Below are 24,789 nucleotides of genomic sequence, written 5' to 3'. Positions count from 1 at the left end.
TTCGATGGAGTTATTTTAGCTTGTTGGATAGTGCTTTTGAATCTAATAGGTAAATCGATCCAACAGATCACAGGTTTTAAAAATAATTTTAACACGAAATTAAAAATTTCGAATTCATCATTTTTATTGAACATTTTCTTATAAAAATGGGCTAATATATCATTCTTAACGCATCAACAAAGAAGCATTCACTCAAACTAATAAAAACTGACCAGAAATATAGCAAGTCCCAACCTTTAATGATGATGTGTAACCAAAAAGCTGAAAAACCGTTAAAATAGTTAGATTTAGGTTAAGATTCAGGTTAAGATTCGTATTGGATAGGTACATCATTCGTTCTGTTCAGTTATCCTAAGATACTCGATCATTGGGTACGAGACCAATCAAATAAGGAATTGAAAAGCAATGTCATCTCAATAAAAACAAGTGAATAGCAATATGTCATCTAAATATCAACAAGTCTATGATGCATCAGATTAGTAGCAAGATCAAATCTTTTAAGGGTCAAGGGCGGAAATACGAAGTAAAACTCTCCTTGCAAAAGATAAAACATCATCATACAAGTCCTCAAAAGTACATCGGTAAAGCAGACAAAACGTGAACCATATAAAACCTAGTTATAGAGGTCATCTTCATCGGCTTCACCAGCAGAAGCAGCAAAAGCATCAGTACCCGTAGTCCCGGAAGAGGTATTGAAACGAAACTCGGTACCAAACCCTCTAGACTGCTGCAAGGTCTGAGCAAATGCCTGATACTTACGAATATCAGCATCACTCACACTTCTTCGGGCAAACTTCATTGATTCTTCGAAATGTGCTGCCTTGATTTCAGCAACATCATCCTCGACATCCTCCTCCATGGCCTCTGGGTTTTCACTTCTTCTCTTCTCTTTTTCAATATCCTGTAAATTAGAGAAGACTCAAAAGTTAATTTTTTTTTTCATTATTCAAATAGACAATAGTAAAACCAAATACTTGGTTAATCAATTTGAAATAATCAAAAAGTTGCTAATACGAAAAACCGTCTCCTCTTGTATAATCCCTCCGCCCCCGATCTATTTTGTATTGTGCAAACATTAGGACAAGGTTTTCACCAATTAGAAACAACACGCAAGGAAATAAAATATTGGTCCTCAACTATTAATCGCTCCCATCATTTCCGATTTCTATCTAGTTCATTCTCTTTCCACATAACATTGATCAAACCCTTATCTCTCTTTCCTTCATTCTACAAAGAATAACTGAACTTTCTCAACCAAACTTTGACTTTCATTTATTCACTTAATTCCGAGCACAAGACTTCCTTCTTCTTACTTATGTTATGTTAGCCAATTTGAGATTTTCATAATGTCAACTGTGGTGATTGTGGAAGTATGAAGATGGTGCTAGTAAAGGTGGTAGGGTCTAGGAAGCCTGCAGGTCACGGTGGTAGTGTCAGAACAAGGAAGGTTGAACACAATGAGGTGGACATGTTCAATGGTAAAGGTGGTGGGGCTGAGGAAGGTTGTGGTTCGTGTAATGGTGTGTGGGTTTTGTTGACGGTGGCATTTGAGTAGAGGTGATGGTAGCTGTCGTTATGCAGCAGTTATTTTATTGGGTGACAAAAGCAGTGGATTTAGACTGTGGAGAAATGGGGGGAGGGACAAGAAAGACCCACTCACCCTATACTTAATTTGCTATAGCTGAAAGAAACATGCAAAAGGTCCACCCCAAGCATAGTAATCTTAGAGCAGCAACTGTCGTTGGGAGATGGCGCAGACAATGAGAGAGTACTTGCTCGGCATAAAAGTTAGAAGTACTAACACAATCAAAAGCACAGAGTCTTAAGACCCTGTTCTCTTAAACTAAGAAACCCTTCCAGTGGATCCAATTAGAGTCTTAAGACCCTGTTCTCTTAAACTAAGAAAACCTTCCAGTGGATCCAATTCGATGGTGAAAATCAGTTTCAATCAATAAAAATCATTTTTAACAGTAAGTATAAATCTGGATCAGCAAAGATACTTTCTGTTCAGACATCAAAAGCAAAAGGGTTTAGAACAAAAGATATTTTGCTGCTTAATCAGCAAGAACACAGCAGACGTAATATTAAAATACATTTTATCTTAAAGAGAGATACTTGCCTTCTCAATGTTTTCTCTAATGGCATATTTGCAGGCACGCTGACATATTTCAGTGATATCTGCGCCACTAAATCCCTGGGTATACTTGGCAAGTGCTCTAAGATCAACATCTTTGGCAATAGGTGACTTCCTCAAGGCAGCCTTAAATATGGAATACCGGGACTCCTCATCTGGAAGAGGAATGTAAATAAGTTGATCAAGGCGACCTGGTCTTAGAAGAGCAGGGTCAATAATATCCGGTCTATTAGTGGCTCCAATGATAAAAACAGTCTTCTTGGCAGACATGCCGTCCATTTCAGTCAAAAGCTGGTTCAAAACTCTGTCAGCGGCACCACCTGCATCACCTACACTACTTCCCCTCTGCGTAAGACACAGACAAAGATCACAATTACAATCAGCTTGAGAGTGAAACAAAACTTGATTCGAAACTCATGGTCATAAATGACAGTTTCCATTGGTAATATAAAAAAAGGTATGTCTGAGAGATACACCAAAGAACAAACTGACTTATATTCAAAACGCAGAATAATTACATATATTTCATCTCCTTTTTTCCCTTTGTTAAGTGCACCCATTTATGACCCCGATACTAAAATACCCCTGTGATAATGTGAGAGAAAGGTCCCTAAGTGAAGATAGGTAAACTTGTGCATTGCACCCAAAAAGTGTCCATTTAAGAAGCAAGAGTGCACTCATTTGAATTGTCCAAAGAGGGGAATATGGTTCACACTAAACAAAAACAGAGGAAGTAGTTTCAGAATTAACAGACACAACACGCATGTTGCAATTCAAACACTGACAGCCAAACACTCTGCAAGCCTAAACCCCAAATACAGTGATGCAAAAACGGATTTAAGTAGTAGCACAAATGAACATAGATGAGCATATATGGACAAATGGAAGTAGACTTCATTCAACGTTCAACTGTAAGTCACTAAATGTTTTGTAGTGAGAAATTGTCTTCAAGAAAGGTTACGGTGTGCTTCAAAGTTTCCCTCTCTCAAAGGCATTCTCTATTTTTTCAGTTAATCCTCTCTATTTGTGGACTAGAGCTTCGAAAATTATATGGTAATGATCAACGGGAAAAGTGAATCAATTAGTGACGATCATTGAAAAAAATGCGAATTTATCACTTGTTTCGCGAATATAACGATGTCAATTGTTAACTTTAAAAAATTGATTTTAACATAGTAATTTTAAATTTTCAAGAGCATATATTTCAATTAAAGCTTATAAAAGACCTTTAGAACCTAATACACCTTAAAAAAATAGATAACAATGGCTAATATGTTGAAATGATAGCTTATAATGGTTGTTACTCCATGATTTCACATCACAAGTTACGTAACGGGGTTTTGCGGTTCAGTAAGCTCCGAAATCCGTTATAAAGAGTTATGTAACGTAAGTACGTAACGGCCTTATTTTATTCCAAGGCGACAATACATACAAAAAGCTAAAGCCACTTACACTTCAAAAGTCAAAAGGTACGTCATTGTTAGCCTAGGCACATTAGAAATGCCCAAAATTCATCAATGAATAGCATAGAAAGACTAATGCAAGTTCAGAAAATGGGTATATGTGCACACCTGAGTTGCAATTGAATCAAGCTCGTCAAAGAATAGAACACAAGGTGCTGATTGACGGGCCTTGTCAAAAATCTCTCGAACATTAGCCTCACTCTCTCCAAACCACATTGTTAGCAACTCTGGTCCTTTCACGCTGATGAAGTTAGCCTGACACTCATTAGCAATAGCCTTTGCCAACAGCGTCTTTCCACATCCAGGAGGCCCATAGAAAAGAACTCCCTTGGAAGGAGACATCCCAAATTTTTCGAATTTTTCCGGATGCTCAACAGGATATTGAACAGTCTACAAAAGAGTAAGATAAGTATTTACACAACCATAAACAATAACACATATGAAATAATTAGAGGCAAATGGAAGTACCTCTTGAAGCTCCCTTTTGACATTTTCAAGGCCACCAATGTCATCCCAAGAGACGTTGGGAACTTCCACAACCTGACACACCAAAGTCACTCATAAACAATGACAACAGCAATGAACAGATCAGGAACTTAATACTAATCAAATAATAGCAAAACCAACCGTTTCACGTAAAGCAGATGGGTTGCTCTGCCCAAGAGCAGTCTGGAAGTGTTCATTTGTAACAGCCATAGAATTAAGGATCTCCGCATCAATAGTCTCATCTTCAAGATCAATTACATCCATCTTCTCTCTAATACACTGAAGTGCAGCTTCTGTACATAAGGCAGCAAGGTCAGCACCAACATAGCCATGGGTCTCCTTGGAAATTCTCTCCAAATCCACCTGTTCAATAGAAGGACCCCTAATTAAACATATATTGAATCAGCGAATATCTCAAGATCAATATCCAAGGGATAAAAGGTTGTTCCATACATCATCAGAAAGCTTCATATTTTTTGTGTGAATGCGGATAATTTCAAGTCTCCCGATTTCATCTGGAACACCAATATCGATTTCTCTGTCAAATCGACCAAACCTTCTCAATGCAGGGTCAATGCTGTTGGGACGGTTAGTAGCGCCCATAACAATAACATGGGCCCGAGATTTAAGCCCATCCATAAGAGTCAAGAGCTGTGAAACAATACGCCTTTCAACCTCTCCATTGGTTTTTTCTCTCTTTGGAGCTATCGAATCTATTTCATCAATAAATATGATAGATGGAGCATTCTTCTCAGCTTCTTCAAAAGCCTTCCTGAGATTGCTTTCACTTTCCCCAGCCAATTTTGACATGATTTCTGGCCCATTGATACAAAAGAAGAATGCACCAGTTTCATTTGCTACAGCTCGGGCTATCAATGTCTTACCTGACCCAGGAGGTCCATAGAGCAAAATTCCCTTGGGTGGCTTGACACCAATAGATTTGAACAACTGAGGGTGTCTCAAGGGCAATTCAACCAGCTCCCTAATCTGAGCCATCTGTTTCCTAACGCCACCAACGTCATCATAGCCAACCTCATCTAATCTATTCTCATCCTCTCGTTTAACAGGTTCACCCTCACAATAAATCTCAGTATCAGGGGCAACCACACAATATTCAGCTGGATCGGTCTCAATAACCTTAAATTCAACACTTCTCATTCCTCCTCTCACAAGAAAAAAGTCGCCTTTTTTCACAGGCCGATAGGCTTCAAGAAAATAAGCTGTAAAAGTCGATGAAAAAAGATTAAAACCTTCACAAAAATTAAAAAATATCTAATCACAGACAATCATGCTTAGTGCATTATCACATTCCAATGTGAAGCAATTAAGTGAATTGATAATATGAAATCCCAAGGACCCAATGTTCAATGATTTCTTTCACTAGATATTTTTGTTATTTCCAATTTAATTCAGAACTATAATCTTCAATAATACTTCAAAGAGAAAGAGCCAAATCAAGTTTATCATAAAGACAAAAGGTCAACCCAGTCTAAAAACTACAGCAAACAACTTGCAACTACGTGATAATCTAGCACACTACACACTTAGAAAAAATAATAGGTTACTCCAACTGTCCCTCTTAACTTGCTTCATTTTCTATACACAGTTGTCCCATTTGTTATGCTATACATAAACTTACATTCTTTCTCCTAATCTTATTCACAAAGTCAATCTCTCTCTTCATTGTTCTCGTCCACCCATTTATTTCATCTACTAGTTTTTTATCTTATTATTCCACTAACAACCAACCAAAATTAACAACCTAAAAACAACAATGTAGCAAATTCAGGGAAAAGAAGAAATATTTGAAGAGCACAGGACTTAAGAAAGTTGTCAAAAGGTAAGGAGTCACAGCTAAAATCCAGAAAAAAGGATGGAATTCTTGACAGCTTTTATGATAATATTTTATATAACATGATCAATCAAACAGAAATTTTAGAAACTCACGTTTGAGGTAAGCATCAAACAAATTTCCGGTGACACCTTCAATAGTATCATCAATAGGAAGAATATGAACACGCTTCCCATATTTGACATCAGGACATTGGTGAACGGAAACCACATCACCAAGTCGCACCCTCAAATTAGACCTGACCACTTTGTTCATCCTAATCTTAGGTTCTTCACATGTCTCTTCGGCAAGGGCAATACAGATGGTGTCTTTCCTTTTCTTTCCCTGAAGATATCCCATGAAGTTAAAAAAACTGTCAGTCCCAAGGCAGTAAGTCATTTGTATACAACAAATCAAATTAGAATTATGTAAAAAAAACATAGTAACTACTTTCATCAAGCAATATTCTCACTTCTTGTTCTTAATTCATAAAAAGATACTCACTTAAGATTTTTGTTTGATTTGTCTCAATGGATATTTTCATAATATCAGCTTTTATAAATTTTGTTATGTGCAACTACATTGGATATCGTGAAAACAAGAATAGCACGTAGCAACAGAAGAAGTATGAAACTATGAACCAGAATGAAATGCATTTGAGTTAGAGTTTAGCTATTGATTGGTGCATGTTGTTTACAACTTTGCAACTATAGTTCAAATCCTCCAGCCTCCTTTTCACGTCTCTTTTACTCTTCTTTATGAAAGTATAAGAAAGCACTAGAGTTCCTGTTATCCAAGATTTCTGCTATACGTACAAGATTTCTACATGAATCTAACACTATCAATGAGTTTAGTTAATAGTTATTACTTATTACTACGTAAAACAATTTTTATAAGCTCTGGTTATTATATTATTCATATCCTCGTTGAAATATGAAAAGACTCTAAATTCGTCTCTAATAACTATATTGCATTATATAAATTTAAATGTTTTGTTTCTTCAATTTATCAACAATTACTCCTCAACAGAGAAAAACGGTTTATGGTTCATGCATTACAACATTTATTTAAATTTAGTTTTATATTTTTGCTTTTTTTCCTTATGCCTAATATATGATAGTATATGTAAATTCAATACGCCATATAAATTGAAGGTCTAATATCATCATAACCGATCAAGGCCCTTCATATTGATTGGTGCTTGGCTTCCCTAAAACAATCCATTAAACACTACAAAGGATCCTTACACTAGTAGTTAGTAGATCAAGAGAGACAGGTTACCACCCATTAACGATTGATAAAAAATCCCTTGAATAAAAGACAAAAAGATCCCATATATTTCAACAAGATCGCATAACACACTCATAAATTCCCAAACTCACTGAAAAACCAAGCATCGTCATCAATCATCTCATATGACAAACAATATCAGTAATTCTAACAACCCTAACAAACTGAAAATAACAAATTAAACACCCATACCTTAATTAGAACAGTATCACCACGGAAAAGCTGGAGTTTTTCCATGGTGTCAGGGTGCATAGAAACAACTGAATTGTCATCATTGACAGCTTCATCGACAACCAATCGATTGGGAGCCTTCTTCCGTTCCAAAATCGCAGTACTGTAATCTCGTTTTGCGCCGCCTTTGCTGTTATAAACGGAACAATTCTGGTTAATAATTACCAAAAATTGGTAAAATAACGATTAGCAGATCAAAAATAGATAGAAAACTTACTCAGAAGATTCCGCCTTATCCGCCATGGCAGAAAGATGTTTTCGTAGCAACAGAAAAAGGTGAAGACCAGTAGACGATCACAAATGGAAGTGAGATATCTTTCTTGAATGACAATCAAAGTCAAGACCCTAATCTTTATTCTTTTGAATGATTTGAGTTTCAAATATGGTGCAATTAAAAGGAAAAATTATTTAGTTCGCGAATGTTGAGCCTACACATAAAAATTAACATGTTTATTCTATATTCTATAACAACAATTCTTATCTTACGGTTCTCAAAAGCTCAGCCCATTATGTTAATTTGAAAAAAAAATTGACGCGCGCGTATAAGTGTAATGTGAAAAGTCACATAATATATTTTGTGTTATACCAGCATATATTTGAGATTTATAACATACTTTATTTTGGATTATAACATAATATATTTGAAATTATAACAATATATATATATATTTGAGGTTATAACATAATATATATGCGGTTATAACAACATATATTTGTGGTTATAACATAATATATTTGGAGTTATAACACAATATATTTAGAGTTGTAACAATATATATTTGAAGTAATAATATAATATATATGAAGTTATAACAACATACATTTGGGGTTATAACATAATATATTTGGTGTTATAAAAATAGTATACCCTCAAATACAAACCATTATATACCGAACTATATATTATGTTATAACCTCAAATATAATATGTTATAACTACAAATATATGTTATTATAACCTCATATATATTATGTTATAACCTCAAATATATATATATATATATATATATATATATATATATATATATATATATATATATATATATTGTTATAACTTCAAATATATTATGTTATAACCCCAAATAAAATATGTTATAATCCTCAAATATATGCTGGTATAACACCAAATATATTATGTTATAACCCCAAATAAATGTTGTTATAACTCCAAATATATTATGTGACTTTTCACATTATAATTACACGTGCGCGTCAGTTTTTTTTTAAATTAACATAATGGGTTGGGATTTTGAAAACCGTCTTTAGAAAAGACGGTCTCTCAAAAGAGAAGCCGATTCTATAAAGATTTAACATTTTACTCATATTTACAATAAAACAGCCTAATGGCTTGAAATCTATCATACAAATTACATTTGACTTTTTAAAATTACTATAATGACTTATTTAATTAAAAGCATCCGCATTTACGAAGAAATACCGTAACTAAAATCGTATTTTTACACTCTAATTTCGAAAGGTTTAAGAAAAAAGCACTAGTTGATCAATTGGTATCATATTTTATCATTAATTAATTAATATATAATCATAAAATTATCAATTAGCACTTGAATTTAGGATTGTTATACATGTGTGGTCATAAACTCATAATATGGTTTGTTAAACAAGTTATAATTAAGACATCATCTCCATATAATCAATTCCAATTGAAGCATACGAGCTTCTTGAGAATCTTGAGTGGATCCAGTAATTGAAAACACTTTATTTATTTATTATTATTATAACATGATTTTAATTCTCACACTATGAAAAATTAATTTACCCTTCTTATTTGTAAAAATACTAACAAGAATATTTTCATGACAAAAGTTTGATTCTACCACCTACAAGCCTAGAATGTTTTTATGAAATGTAAACTTACATCATTCTTAATCTCCACTTATAATATTTAAAAAATATATATAATAGGTCGACTCAATTAAAGATGATCTCTCAAAGAAACTGTCTTTTACGAAAATTGTGTAAGATATATATTTGCTAAAAATAAACCTACATGTTTATAATATCTTCAAAACTTTTTTGCAAGTCAAAAATTATGAACAAATAATACTTAAGTTTATTTTCTACAATTATACTGAATATGTAAGTCTAATCAAAATAAATAATAGTTGAATTTATTTTCAACAGATCAAACAAAAATTAGTTAATTTTTTTACAATTTCTCCAGCTTTTTCCTTTTTTTTTTAAAAAAAATAGCAAAAAAATAAAATAAATAATAAATAAAATAAAAGAAAATGATACGGTGTATTGGGTTGCCTACTCGCTGGTCTGCTTTCCGTCTTCTGCCCGCAGTGTTTCTACTTCGGCATTCCATTTCCGACGCATAAAAGCGTCCTGCCGAGTTCAAAAATTCGCCAGTGGTTGCGTAGCAAGCAAGCAAAAATGGCGGAACCTAAAATCAAATACGATCGACAGCTTAGGTACTGTTTCTTCTTAATTCTCTTATTTCTTCCTTTCCTTATCACTATTTCTTTTGGAGATCCTGTGTTGCATCGTATACAGTCAATTAAAGCTTTTGATTGAGTTGATTCACTATTTTTTCTACTTGCTAATGATAAATTTAGATTGAAATGCTGTTTATTTCTTTGATTGTTACTTATTTCTATTTGTTTATATGTTTCTTGAATTTTGAAGTAGATTGAGTTAAAAGCCTGCTAATTTCAGTGATGTTTGGGGTACATTTCTTTGATATATTAGCATTTTTGCTTGTCTTTTGCATTGTTTTCGTGGTACTGTCATGAAAGATACTTGTCATAAAGTGTGAGAGCTGGCTCTCATTAATTGCTCCTGTTAGAGACTGGAGTATATAGAATTATGTTATATATTTTATTAGCTCCCTTTTGCAGTGTGCTTTTGTTGAGATAAAGGTGTTGGTTAGATTAACTTTACAAAATTTACCTTTCATGTAAAGGTTCTTCTGTATAGTGCATTTTTACAATTAATTTGTTGAAAATGATATGCATTGTGTATTCTTATGAGTTTTCTGTAAGAGTTAGCTGAAATTGTTGGCAATAGGATTTGGGGTGAGCAAGGGCAAGCAGCATTAGAGAAGGCAAGTGTTTGCTTGCTGAATTGTGGACCTACTGGCTCGGAAAGTTTGAAAAATTTGGTTCTTGGTGGGATTGGAAGCATCACTATTGTTGATGGATCGAAGGTCGAAGTTGGTGATCTTGGAAATAACTTTATGGGTATTGTTCTTTTCCTTTTTAATTGTTTTTCTTAGCCACCCGCTTTTCAATTCAGGTATTGTAAGTTGTGACATTTATGCTGATTCAACACAACTATTTGATACACGATGTATAAAGAAGCAAGGCAATCTAATGCAATCGGGGGTCTTGTCACGTGTGAGGTGTACACCTCATTAAATTGAGACATTGAATATAAGAATTTTTAGAGAAATATGCAGAAGTAAAAAATAAGCACTAATTATGCCTTTTGTGCACCTCATCAAAAATGTGTTTCATAGGCACATAAAGGGGCTGACGTGCCTTGAACTTGAACACCTAGAATTAGATGTACCTTCTTAAACAACGATACTAATTTTGATAGCTATACTATGTATTCGCTGCTCTATGGAAATTGAAAATGTGGAAGCTGTGAAATCAACCAACAATCTAAACTAGTGTCTTTTAGCTCCATCATGTGAGCTTTTCTCCTATAGTTTGAGCTACTTTATTGTCAACTTATTTATTCATCGTATGCATACTCTGGACATAAAATTAAGGTAACACAACTTACTAGATATTATTGGAAATAATTTGAAATTATCTACTTTTTAGAAGTTATTGGAGCTTATTTTAGTTCTGCATTGAACATGGAAACTTATATGAACTTATTTGAGCTCATACTTCTCCAAACTGTTAATTGATCACAATCTGAGACTTTTCCTTACCTTTAATTAATTTGCTGCTTCCTTTATTAATACTTAGCTGTCTACACATTATGGAGAAGATTTTCATACAATAATACTTAGGTTTTATTTTGAAGATCGTATGGATGTTTAAAAACGCGTGCTTCTTGGGTGGCACATGGCCTACCAAGAATGGCATGACTATTGCTTTCTGAAACTTCAGTTTTCTTTTAGAATTCGTTATTTAGATTTTATGCGTTGTGGCGTGCACAACTTAGGCTATGGGACCCTTATCTCCTTTGTGTGCTTTGCAACCTATGCAACATAGGCACGTGGGTGACTCTGCAAGAGGTGGAGTATATGTTAGTTCCCCTTTTGCTTTATGTGCATTGCATTTCATACATTTTGTTGGATGTTTGAGCAACTAATGCCCATGAATGTAAAATTTGCTTCATACTATTTGCATCTGTTCATCGATATTCTATCACTTGTATCATTTTATTGTTTGGTTCTATTTTCCAAATGTTTCCACTTTGTTTTTTAACCTCATTACTTCGGTTTTCTAAACTATTGTATGGGTCATGTAGTGGATGAAACAAGTCTCGGTGAATCAAAGGCAAAATGCGTATGTGCATTTTTGCAAGAGCTCAATGATGCTGTGAACGCAAAGTTTATTGAAGAATTTCCGGAAAAGCTAATAGAGTCAAATGCATTATTCTTTTCCCAATTTACTTTAGTGATAGCTACTCAGGTATGGATGCTCGTCATGATTTTATAGGTTTATTATTTTTCTCAGAGCTATCTAAAAGTTTTTTGAGGCCCGGTTGTTAAATGCTTTGTTTAGAGGGTTTGTGAAGTTTTAATTTGATTTATTATGAGCATGATTCATGTGATAAGAACCCTGGTGAGCTGGATGTACTTTTTGATGTTCTCAAGTCCCAACCCCTTTGGAAATATTACTTATGTTGTATCTATTTTTGTTATTTATATATACTTAATACAATTGCCAAATAAGCTACAAGACATTCTTTTGATTGGTTTAAGTACATGGGCCATGGTGTATCACATAGTCAATTATTTTTGAAAAAATGATTTCAGTTTGTCATCCATTAGCTAAGACTAGATTTTTGGTTGATAACATAGTGGAGATTTGGCCAAGTACTGAAGCAAGATTACCCACATATAAATCCATTACTTCAACCGCTCCCTTCCTTAGTTTTAAAAAGCGCAAGGCGCAAATGGTCCTTAGAGCCTAGGCGCAAAGCGCAAGGTGAAGGCGTGAGCTTTTTGTAGGCGAGATGCGCTTTTTTGCTAAAGCTTAAAATTCAATTTTAAAACATGTGTAATACTTCAAATAACATGATATTCATATTTCAGTATCCATAAGTTTGAAAACATTCGTTATCCTTGCGGTAAACACCACTTTAGCACAAAACTATTATATTGAGAATATGTAGAATTTTTTTCACAATTATTTTCTTCTTCGTATGCCTTTTGTTTTTCTTAAAGAAGCAACAATTTTTCGAACTTCATATTCAAGTAAATTTGGATTTTGAGTTTGATTTCTTTTTCTTACAAACAAGTATAAGTTAATTACCTAGTCCAACAAGGAGGTGCACCTCGCGTGAAGCCTTAGTTTTAAAAAAGCGCGTCTTGCTTTACGCCTTGTGCGCCTCGAGCTCAAGCTCGGCTGAAAACGCCTCGGCTAGGTGAGGCAAAACCCACTATAAGAGGTGTGTGCCTTGGGCGCCTCGACGCGCTTTACGCCTTGTGGGCCTTATTATGGGGTTGGGTAATTAATTTTTGTTTGTTCCAAAAAGAAGTAAAACTCGAAACTCAAATATACTTGAATATGAAGTTTGAAAAACCGTTACAAAAGGAATGCAAAGAAGAAAATAACTCTGGCAATTCTTTGTATTTTCATTTTAATAGTTTTGTGCTAAAGTGGTATTTACCAAGGAATAAGAAATGTTTTAAAGCTTATTGATACTAAAATATGAATATCATGTTGTTTGAAGTATTATATATGTTTTAAAATTGATTTTTAAGCTTTAGCGAAAAAGTGCGTCTCGCATACGAAAAGCTCTCGCCTTCACCCTGTGCTTTGCGCCTTGGCTCTAAAGGCCTTTAGCACCTCGGTATGCCTCGCACTTTTTAAAACTAAGCGTGAACTGTGAAGCGCATCGAGGCGCCCAAGGCATACGCCTCTTATAGTGGGCTTTGCCTCACCTAGTCGAGGCGTTTTCAGCCGAGTCTGAGCTCGAGGCGTACAAGGCGCAAAGTGAGGCACACTTTTTAAACTAAGCTCCCTTCTTGGATTTAAGTATGAAATTACACACGTCTATCTTGAAAATGTTCACTTAACACGATGCACAAGGCTTTTTTCATTTTATTTATGTATTTTTTGATAAGGATAAATTTATTAGTAAATGAAGAGCAACATACAAGGATAGGGAACAAGAAAATTACGTAAAAATTCTCCATTCATTTATACAAAGATCATCAAGAGGAAAATCTAGGAACGAGCCATTGGAATCTAGCCCACAATATGACGAGGAACTTAGCTTTCTACTAAACAATATCTAGAGGGAAAAGCTCTATCCCTAAAATTCTACTATTTATTTCCATCCAAATTGACCAAGAATAGTGAAGAAACAAATATTCTATGAAATTTTAGGCGACCCTTAGTTTCAAAACCAAAATATCTCTTTTAAAGTAAATTTCTAATTTTTAGAGGCTTTATCCAAAACTCTCCCTAATGCTAAATAATCTCATCCACATGTCATGCAGTGAAGAAAGATATGTTCATTATCTTCGATGCAATTATAATACATTATGCACCATTGAGTGTTAAGAGATGATTGTAGGTGTCTTTTTGAAGGTTCTCCAAAGTGTTGAGCTTCCCCACGACCACGAGCCAAGAAAAAACTCTAACTTTAAGGGAGCCTTAACTTTCCAAATTTTATTGGCTAGAGGAAAGTGAGGTGGACTATGAAAAGGTTGAGGAGCCTTAACTTTCCAAATTTTGCTCAAGATTTTATAACCAGTAGTCAGGCTAGGTCTAAACTCCTTAACAAAAGCACTTTATTCATTAGATTTTATAACTTTGCTCAAGATTTCATTAATGCATACATGTTTATGCTCTTTCACGGATATTATTGATTTTTATCTCTACTTATTTATTTTTGATTTAAGACATATCTCTAAAAAGGTTATATTGCTATGCAGTTGGTGGAAGAAAAGATGGCAAAGCTTGATAAAATCTGTAGGGAGGCGAATGTGATGTTAGTAGTTGCTCGGTCATATGGCTTAACTGGCATTGTTCGTGTTAGTGTAAAGGTAGGGCTTAGAAATTTTGATAATAATCTTGGCAATAGATATTTCATACATCTATATCGTACTAAACTTTTATAATGGTTGTCAATTTTATTCTTACTCGTGGAATTCTCTACTAAGTTGCTCGATTGAATAGCAAAATCTCAGACATGCATTGTTTTTGAACATGTCAACTGTTAAGTGTGGTTGCATTTTTTTTTTCCATTGTACACATACATCAAAGGGCTTGAAAAATGGGTTTGGATAAAGGGAATTTGTTTAGTACTTTTATTTCTTTTTGATAGTTAAGTACCAATATCATGTGCATGGTTCTTATGTAAAAGCTTCATGTAACATGTGTCAATGGGAATAAAGTCATTGTTAAAAAGGGAGAACACAAAAAGAAAAGCCAAAAGTGTAGCAGCTTGTTCTATTCAAGACCTATACATTTATCTTTGGCATGTTTTGAACTTTTGAAACTCCTTATTATATGAATGCAAAATTCAATCACCTAAACTGCCTTACACAACTACATTTTCTCTTCTCTATTCTATTGCAGTGACTTTGACCTTACAATTTTATTGCATGTTTTTTAATTAGGAGCACACTGTGATTGATACCAAGCCTGACCATTTCTTGGATGATCTTCGGTTAAATAATCCATGGCCAGAACTCAAGAGGTGGGTTTCTGAGCTAGATATTTTTAAGTTCTTTATAATACGTGCTTAGATCTTTTATTTATGTTATGACTTCAACCTCTTTGTTATCACTAACAAGGGTAACGTTGCATAGATTTAACCACCAAGCCTCACCTAAGTGGGAGCCAATAATGGCATTGGGGTAATAAAATGTTGTTGTATGCCTTCAACTAAGACATATCGATTTTTTATTCTATAGACATCGATTTTTTATTCTATAGGAGACATGTTTACTTTTCTTGATTAGAACAAATAACTTTTCATTAGTCCTTGAAGGCATGATACTATTGGTATTAGCACTTTGCTCGTTCTTTTTACACCTTTGTGATTTTACCTTGGTATCTTGGAAATGTATTCCCTTGTTACTTAACCTTAAATGAACCAGGCTTTGGCACAGACAATAAAAAGAGAGAATTAATATTATTTGATTTCTATTCTTGGCCTTGAAAGAATCAATTGTTTGTCAAGTTATGATCATGAATTCATGAATTCACACATTACTTGTGTATCGTTATTGTGGATATAGGTTTGTAGAATCCATTGATATCAATGTACCAGATCCTGTTGCTCACAAGCACATACCTTATGTTGTGATTCTTATAAAGATGGCTGATGAATGGGCTCAAAATCATGGTGGTGCCCTTCCATCAACTAGAGAAGAGAAGTTAGAGTTTAAGGTTTGATATTTGCCAACCTTTTTTCTTGGCTTTACTCTTGACAAGTTTATTCCTATTTTGGTGAATGCTATTAAGTGTAATATTAATAATGGATTTTTTTTAATGGAGTTAGTATTTGTATATGTTTTAGAATCTTCTTAAATCGAGGATGATTGGTCTTGATGAAGATAACTATAAAGAAGCTATTGATGCCTCCTTTAAGCTTTTTGCTCCTCACGGAATCAGTAAGTGCTTACTCCTATACCACCCTTATAATCTTCTGCCTTGCAATATTGGTAGTAAGAGATTTTTTTTTTTCCTTTTTTATAAAGAGATTTGTGATACATTAGATATGAGGGTAATATGATATTAGTTAGTTATAGAGTATATTTGTGTAAATAAGGATGAAGGGAATGGAAAAGGGATCAGATATTTTGTATACAAATTTGTGAGTTTTATACTCATGTCTTGGGAGAGTGCAAGCCTCTCAAAAGTTTGTGTATCTTGTTTTTTTTACCAAATCCATTCTTGAGTTTCCGTGAGGTCGTTGGAAAGAACGACTTTGATACCAATTGTTATAGACTGATTTAACCATTGTTGTGAATATTGGAAGAATACTAAATTATAAATGAGATAAAATAGAATTGTAGAGTTTATTGATGTAATTTATGTAAAAAAGATACACAAGCTTTCAAGAGGCTTGCACTCTCCTAAGACATGTTTAAAAAATTCACTAAATCTTATCTGATCTCCGTTCCATTCCCCTCATCCTTATTTTTACAAATATACTCTATAACTAACTAATACTAGATTAAAAAAAAAACTAATACTAAAATATACATAATGCCCTTATATCCAATGTATCACAAAATCGATTATCTTTTTGTCGATCTAGATGAGCCTGGGTCGTAGGTGAGTAGATGAATCTTTTAGTAACTAGCATTGGTATTGAATTGATTCCTTGAAGTGTTTGCTACTCTAGCTTTGTATTAGATCCCGAATTGGTATTTGGCAATAAGTGTCTTTTATAGAAAATTATCATTGTGCTACCATTTGGAATTTTGTGACGACTCTTGTGACAAGTGACTTGGTGGAACAGGGTTTTTCTCTCTTTGGGGCTAGAGTTTCGCTTGCTCAAATACTATTTTCGCACATCGCACATGTATTTTCTCTCTATTTGATGTGGCCGAGGGAAAAGAAATTGCCAAGTTAAAAGGGTGTTATGCATGCAGGGTAGACCTATCAGGTTTTCCATAATGCAACCTGAAATAAACTCGAAAACCGACAAAAAGTTAACTGGGCACAACCCTAATAATTTAGTCGCAAAATCTCGACTTGGAAAAACCAAAAAGTGAATCAAAAATCAGTCGTAAAATGAATGCAATCGTATTGACTTGTTTTTCAAATTGTTTTTTTAGTTTCATATCATCATTTTTTAGTCGTGACCCTCTATATTTTTATTTGGGTTTTGAGTCAATATTTTGTTTGTTGAATTCTTAGAAATTGTAGATTGTCCTTTTTTTATTAGAATTAATTTTGTAAAATAAAGATAATTAATATGTACTTTTATTGGGAAATTTTGACGATGAGAAACAATTTTTTTGAGTGCTCGTTCAATCCAAAACGGGTCAAATTGAAACATAATACAATTCAAAAATTACCCGACCCAAAATCGACAGGAATATTTTGACATCTCTAAATTGTAGGGAAGCTCAATTTATTGGTGAGGATGGTTCAAGGTGCAAGATTAATGCAAAACATTTGTCCATTGAGATTTGGTCTTGGACAGAAGACTACACAAAAATTGAACTGCGGTAGAGGCTAGGGTGAGGAAAACTGATGAGGGTAAAGTAGTAAGAGAAAACAAGGGACAAGAAGGTCACATTTTATTGGCATTAACAACTATCTAAGGCTTAAGGTGTAAAACACAGAACACACACCACACTACAAGGCAAAGCTAACAAATAGGCATGATTTAAGGACACACCTCCGAAATCATGACTTCCAGATACAACACAAAGGTAAGTACACCTTACCCTAGGAGATGAAAGATAGGAAGATTTCAGGGGTAGTCAACCAGCAACTCTCCTTGAGTTAATTCAGCAAGTTTAAATTTTTATTCAAACTTCAATGAAAGTCACAATAGGCTGAACTTCGACATTTGTACTTGGATGACTTCCTTGAGCAAGCAATAGAAAACTACGAAATTCTACCTATGCCATGTTCCTTAAGCAACAAAGCACACATCTGATCTTGTTAGCTGGTATATTTCTGGTGCAAATTGCTAGGATCTAAGTATGCTCTTTTCAAATGGGAACAAAAGTATTACTGCCTAATGGGACCATGCTCTCTGAGATATCCTCTGTTTTTTTCCGTGCAGATTCTTTCTATCTCTCTTCTAATGTAGATCCCCCTCCTTTTTCTATCCTTATCTCCTTATATTTTGTGCTTCCTCATGCAAGACAAGAAAAAGGAGGGAGTAAGTTGGTTCAAGACAAAGCAGTTGATAAATCCATTTATTAAGTATTAACTTATTTGCTAATGAGTAATGAAGAGCTTTGCCTTTATTATCTCCTTCTGCTACAAGGCAATATTTGATCAACAACAATAACAACAAATGTCAGAGCCTTAATCCCAAAAGATTGGGGTCCTTTTGCAATATTTGATACAATTTTTATATTTTTGATCTATAATGTAGACAAAGTTGAGCAAAAAAGTTAATCTTGTTTGGATATGGACAAAGATACTCTACCATATCTTGGTTATGAGATATGTATAAGGGAAAAGAGAAGTCGATAAAAGGAATGGATTGTCATGGATTCCATTAAGTAAAAGGCCAAAATGTGCATGAAATGTATATCTCATGCTTATTGTGTTTATTGGTTATGGAAAATGTTGAAAGTATTTTAAATCATATACATGAGTGCAAAGTACTCTGCTGTTATTTTTATTTATGGTTTTGACTGATGAATACACCTTAGTCCGGTGAAATCTAGTCACATGTTAGAAATCTCTTGTTCCAAAATTTGAGATTTAGTTGGTATCTTTTGCTGGTTCAATTTTTTTCTAATTTCCATGAATTCCCATCTTGATTTCTAGGTCCAAATCTTCTGCGAATATTGAAAGACAGTTCTGCTGAAATTGATTCCAATTCATCTGATTTTTGGGTGATGGTGGCAGCTTTGAAGGTTTGTCATTTTTAGAATTTCTTCTAAGATAAATATCTCATTGCTTTTGATTATTCTTGTCTGAGCTGGGATATTATTTAATGTGCAACTTTGATATGGCTATGATTAAGGTTCTGCTTATATTTGTTAGTGAAATTTAATTGTTATAGCTTGATGATAATTCCTGATCTCGCGTGTAATGCTTGGGAAGCTTTCAGTCATACTTTTGCATGTCATCTTTTACTTGATGTCAATGTAATGTTGTTGTCTTCGTTGTTTTTGTTTTTATCAACAGTCTTATTTCTTAGTGCCTTTTGGCCCCAGACAACTTTATTATCATGTATATTTGACATATTACAATATTTTCGCAGGTTACCTTGCTAAAGTCTCTTTCCACTGCCATTTCTCTTGAGTCTAGTGACTTCAATTTTTTGTAAAAACAAATCTAAACTACCTGAAATCTATTAACATATAATTTGTTTGCTGTAACCTGATAGGTGTGTTAGTTTGTATGTGGAGTTTCAGATTGTTGTATGGGTAGGATCCGCTGTTTGCAATTGTTTTTATTCTATTGTTATCGTTCTTGTGGTTTAAGATTAATGTAATGCTGAGTGAGAGAGAATAAAGGTCATGCTTATCTTGTCGAATGAGGGTCATAAATTTCAGAAAGAAGTTATTAAAATTTGATGTTATGGACGATTCATTTATCTATCCATGCCCACAAAAAGGATGATCCTGGGAAAACTCTGCTGAGTGTGTTAATGTTACAAACTTCTTGAGCTCTCTTGAGATTTGAGTATATATTATACGTTCTTCCTTATATTTTTGTACTCTCTTCTCTTGCTCCTATTTTTGTGGTTGTGAGATGGTCTTTTGATCTCTTTGTCTGCTTGAGTGCTGCAGGAATTTGTTGCCCATGAAGGAGCTGGTGAAGTTCCACTTGAAGGATCAATTCCGGATATGACATCTTCAACAGAGTTAGTACCAGATTTATTGGAATTAGATGTTTTCTCAATTTCTATGACAAATTTGTGTTGCTAACTTTTTTTATTAGGCATTACGTGAATCTCCAAAAGGTATACCAAGCTAAGGCTGAAGCAGACATCCTTGCTATGGAGCAGCATGTGCAAAATCTTTTGAAGAAAATTGGAAGAAATCCAATGAGTATTTCCAAAATGACTATAAAAGGTTTCTGCAAGAATGCAAGAAAGCTCACTGTAAGTATACTAAGGTTTTGCTTTTAAAGTAGTGTGACTCACTTCACTTATGCAAAACATAGCTGTAAGAAGCAACCATTTAATCAAGGCACAGATATCATCTAACTTTTTAGTTTGCATACTATCGTTCTATGAACGTTTTGGTGCATTATGCTTTTGTTTGATTTTGTGCATGTTTCTTACCTTTTTCTCTAATGGAGTGAACAAATTTTTATCTCAATTATCTCTATTATCTCCATTTACAATCTGTATTTCCTTGAAACCGTGAAGTTGTCTGTTGCGAATTACGCTTTATTATCCGTCTATTGAAGATATACATCAAGCCAATGTTCTATGGCTATGGCATGAAAATAGGGTTGGGCAGGGGGGAGATAGTGATAGGATTGAGGAGTGCAAAATGATGGATGATGGAGTTTAGGAGATCCCATGTCAAGAGGGTAGATGACAACCCTGTAGGTGGGGGGATTTCATAGATTTTACCTACAATTAACTTTAAATTTTAGAAAAATCTTGAGAGTATAAAGGATATAAGCACACTTTTCAAGTTAGAAATTATTCAGTCAAAGATTCCTACTCCAGCACCTCTGCTAAGGCATTGGGTCCTACTTAGTTTCCTACACCAATTCATGATTGTTTCTGCAAAAAGCCGCAAGGTTAGATGGCTACTCATTGTGCCGTGATATAGAAGTAATATTTTGCTACTTCTTGCATCTAATGAGAGATCTAATGAAAGATATCATGGGTGGAAGTCTCCAGTTTAGGCACTTCATCGTGTTTTGTAACTAGTAGGTAGGTTTAGAGCTGGGGAAATAAGTCAAGTTTATACGAACAGTGGATAAAATTGATGTTGAAACATGTTGATGGAGACACACATAAAGCCTAAAAATGACCTCGCCCAAAACCCAATCCAATGATCAGAAATTCATAATGCCCATCACTATGAGAGGACATGCCACAAATTTAAGGATATCAGATGTAAACTGTTCATTTGAAGATATTTGGGGTCAATGCGTATCAATTATCGGGTAAGTGGCATCTCTCAACCGTTGCATTTCACTTTATAGCTACCTTGTTACAAATTGGCAGTCTGGTAGATTTCCAATGATCATTAAAGTTAAAGCGTTTTGGAATATGCATAGAATATTGTTGATGATGTAGCTTGTAGGCCTTTTTTTTTTCTTAATCTTGCGAAGTTATAGATTTGAGGGCAAATTACTGTAGGCACTGAGTGGCTTTTCTGGGGAAGAAAATTTGAGGGCAAATTACTTTTTGGTTTGAGTGTCTTTTGGGTAAAAACATGACTCCAGTTTTTAGTTCTTGTTTTTTCACTCAAATGCATGGTGATTTCTTATGGGAAGCTTGGTTTGGTGTGTATGCATTTTTATGTTTTTCCAATGAAACTTTATAATTGTGGTCTCATATATTTAGAGTCTTTACTTGTGTAAAAATATGTAACCTAACTCCTCACTGGCTCATTGTCTGATCATTCCAACTTTCCATGAAAAAACTTTACTTCTCACTCCACTTTTAAGAAATCAGAGCTTTATTTAACTAATGTAACTCTTTATTTTTATAAAAAAGTTGCTATGGTATTTTTTTTATGATGTTTGTGATTTTTCCTAATTGGAGAGATGTGCCCTTGCAGCTTTAGCTCATCCTTTTATCTTCTTTTGTATTCCTAATTTTTTCTAATAATTCATGTATATTTCCTAGGTATGTAGATACCGAATGATTGAGGAAGAGTTGAATTCTCCTAATCTTGCTGAGTTGCAAAAGTATTTGACAGACGAGGAGTACAGGTAGATGACATTTATTATCATACCTCAGCATTGCTGTGTTATCTTTTGTTTGATTATCTAAGTTTGGGAGAAAGCAGTAAGCTTTCTGTTAGTTTCACTTCTACTAGGTATATTCTCTGGTCAAACTACTGCACTTTTTGTAAATAGCAATATTATTGGTCTGGGCTTTACGATGTATATTTTTTTTGTTGTATAGTGTGCTGCTGGTGCAACATAAAATATTTTTGGGAGTTTAGACAGCTATTGTTCATCCTCAAGCTTGTCATTGTCCTAAAATTTTTCTGTCTTTGGGTTTACCCTTTTTTCATGTTTCAGTACAGCTGTGGGGTTTTACATCTTGTTGCGAGCTGTTGACCGCTTTGCTGCTAACTACAACAGTTTTCCAGGCCAATTTGATGGGTAGGGCCTAAATCTTTCTGGACTTACTTCTTGTTTGCTTATACCATCGTATGGTATTGGATCTAACTGTTGAAAATATATTGTTGCGCAGAGAGATAGATGAAGATGTATCTCGATTGAAAACTGCAGCAGTAAGCTTGCTTAGTGATCTGGGCTGCAATGGCTCAATCTTGGCCGAGGATCTTATTTATGAAATATGTCGGTTTGGGGCCGCAGAGCTCCATGTGGTTGCTGCTTTCATAGGTGGTATCGCTTCACAGGAAGTAATAAAGGTATATACATTTGTGAATTTACAATTTTTTTTGTTTTGTTAATTATTTTCCGTTTTTCAAGTTCCATGACATTAAGAGTCAGACAATCGTAGAACCTGTTCTGTGTTTTTCTCTAGTTTGGTATCTGGCCACTGGTGTCTCAAATTTGTTTCTCATCTTAATTCTCTCGCACCAACCAAATAACATAGAGAAATCTATCATAGTTTCTTTGGTCATTACTTAGATTACAAAAGATTGATGTAGGGTGTGTTTGCTTCACCGTATTATCACAATTCTATGAAAAACTAGTTGGAACAAGTTCCAGTTTACTACGAAGTTAAAATAAGATAAAGAAAACTCACTAGTTTCTTGGTTCAATATGCCTTTGGAGTATGCTAACGTCTAATTCATTTACCTTTGTTTTTGTGTGTTTAGCTTATTACGAAACAATTCGTCCCCATGAACGGAACGTTCATTTTCAACGGCATCGATCACAAATCTCAGCTAGTGTCCCTATAATAACCAACAAGCATTTCAACCCGAATCTCATTCAGGTTGGTGGAATATGGCTACCATTCTGCCGTTGAAGAATACTGTAAGTTTCTGTCCTGGAGCAAAGCTACTTAATGTTCGTATTTCAAGAACTCAACTGTCAAGGACTTAGAAGTAGATTAGGTGGAGAATGCCTATTAGGTGAGGCCGGTACGCCGGTAGATCGATTTTTTTTGTATTATTGAGGGACACCTGAAAGTTGTAAGTCGAAAGTCGAAAGCTGAACTCTCCAAGCCCTTTTCAAAATTGTTATCATATTTAAAATTGCACAACTCTATTCAGTAAGTACTTCAGATATTTGCTTGATTTGCATATCAAATTTCATGAATTGGACATGAAAATTTGAATCAAATATTGTCGTTTTGACAGCGTTTGCATGATTTTCTAATATCCTCGTAAATTGTGAATAGTAAAAAGCAAATTATAAAGTTTTAGAGCTATTTTTGGGTCATTTTGAGGCGAATAACAAATTCGAACAGCGAATAAGCATGTGAGTTATGTTACACAGGTTGAAATTGTTGACTATATTGTAATACTTATACTAAGTACTCTTCTCTGAAAACGGTCATTTGTGCTGAAATTCTTCAACAAATAGCACTTTTCTTCCTCCCTCTGTTTTGATTTTTCGTGCACCTGAAGGCCACCACCTGTTCTTGGTGGTTACTCCAGAACAACAGCCGGCGGCAGCCTCATTTTCAGCCAAGTTTGGTGTTTTTTTGGGGGAAAAATCGCAGTAGATCAACCCATTTCTTCACCACAGATTCGGTTCAGCATAAGGGCTACTTTTAAAAAAATAACGGCTACTTTTTGGAAGCAACAACGATACTGTATCTTCTCCTCTAACGGCTCATCTCTCCCGCCACGTCACCGACGACGCCGATACCTCGCCGCAGCACCACAGGAGGTTTTAATCGGTCGTCGAAACCCAGGTAAAAAAAACAGCTAAGGGCCATTAACCCCCCTCCATTTTGCCTATCTGTTTCCCCCTCTTCCTGCATACAATGTTTTCGGCGGTGGATCTCCGTCTAATCGTGGAAGTGCTGACGATTGAGGGTAGCCAGCAACTAAAAGACGATCAGCAACAAGTCGTCGGAGGGTAACCATAGCAGGTGTATCAACTTCATTTTGCGGTTTTGATCAAGTTGTCTTTGTTGTTCCCTTTTTATAATTGTTCTTGTCTTGTTTCCCTGGTTGTTTTACTAGTTTCCCTGGCTTCTTCCTTGAACTTAGTTTTTCACTCTTTGTTTGAAGTCGTTTTGGGTGATTTTTGTTTATTGTTTTATTTTTGTGGTTTTGTTTGATTTTTGTTTGTTGTGTATTTCTATCCATCCCTTTATTGTTAGTTTATCTTTTTAGTGTGTGTCTCAATTCTAATCTTTGTGGGATCTTGGCTTGATTGTGTTTGAGTTAACGGCGTCACCGTCCTTTAACA

General features: G+C 34.5%; 2 protein-coding genes across 2 annotated transcripts; one reads left to right on the top strand and one right to left on the bottom strand.

Annotated features, from left to right (window-relative positions):
• Positions 1-390: 390 nt before the first annotated feature.
• LOC130824386 (cell division cycle protein 48 homolog) lies at positions 391-7,839 on the bottom strand. Its single transcript, XM_057689370.1, has 9 exons — positions 7,653-7,839; positions 7,397-7,565; positions 6,031-6,259; positions 4,537-5,303; positions 4,225-4,446; positions 4,066-4,137; positions 3,706-3,987; positions 2,120-2,479; positions 391-901 (listed from the first exon to the last, which is right to left on the bottom strand). Exons 1-9 carry the CDS (start codon positions 7,676-7,678, stop codon positions 614-616), a joined length of 2,415 nt encoding a protein of 804 aa, XP_057545353.1. The 5' UTR covers positions 7,679-7,839; the 3' UTR covers positions 391-613.
• Positions 7,840-9,703: 1,864 nt separating this feature from the next.
• On the top strand, positions 9,704-23,709 carry LOC130824385 (NEDD8-activating enzyme E1 regulatory subunit AXR1-like). The gene is made up of 14 exons (XM_057689368.1): positions 9,704-9,873; positions 10,469-10,641; positions 11,891-12,054; positions 14,532-14,642; positions 15,219-15,298; positions 15,843-15,993; positions 16,124-16,217; positions 19,072-19,160; positions 20,043-20,116; positions 20,194-20,356; positions 22,070-22,155; positions 22,471-22,554; positions 22,646-22,826; positions 23,241-23,709. Exons 1-14 carry the CDS (start codon positions 9,836-9,838, stop codon positions 23,322-23,324), a joined length of 1,572 nt encoding a protein of 523 aa, XP_057545351.1. The 5' UTR covers positions 9,704-9,835; the 3' UTR covers positions 23,325-23,709.
• Positions 23,710-24,789: the final 1,080 nt, after the last annotated feature.

The sequence above is a fragment of the Amaranthus tricolor genome, chromosome 9, assembly GCF_026212465.1.
Source record: "Amaranthus tricolor cultivar Red isolate AtriRed21 chromosome 9, ASM2621246v1, whole genome shotgun sequence".
In the NCBI taxonomy this organism is placed as follows: Eukaryota; Viridiplantae; Streptophyta; class Magnoliopsida; order Caryophyllales; family Amaranthaceae; genus Amaranthus; species Amaranthus tricolor.
Note: the sequence above shows the minus strand (reverse complement) of the source record. Positions and strands in the feature narration are given on the sequence as shown.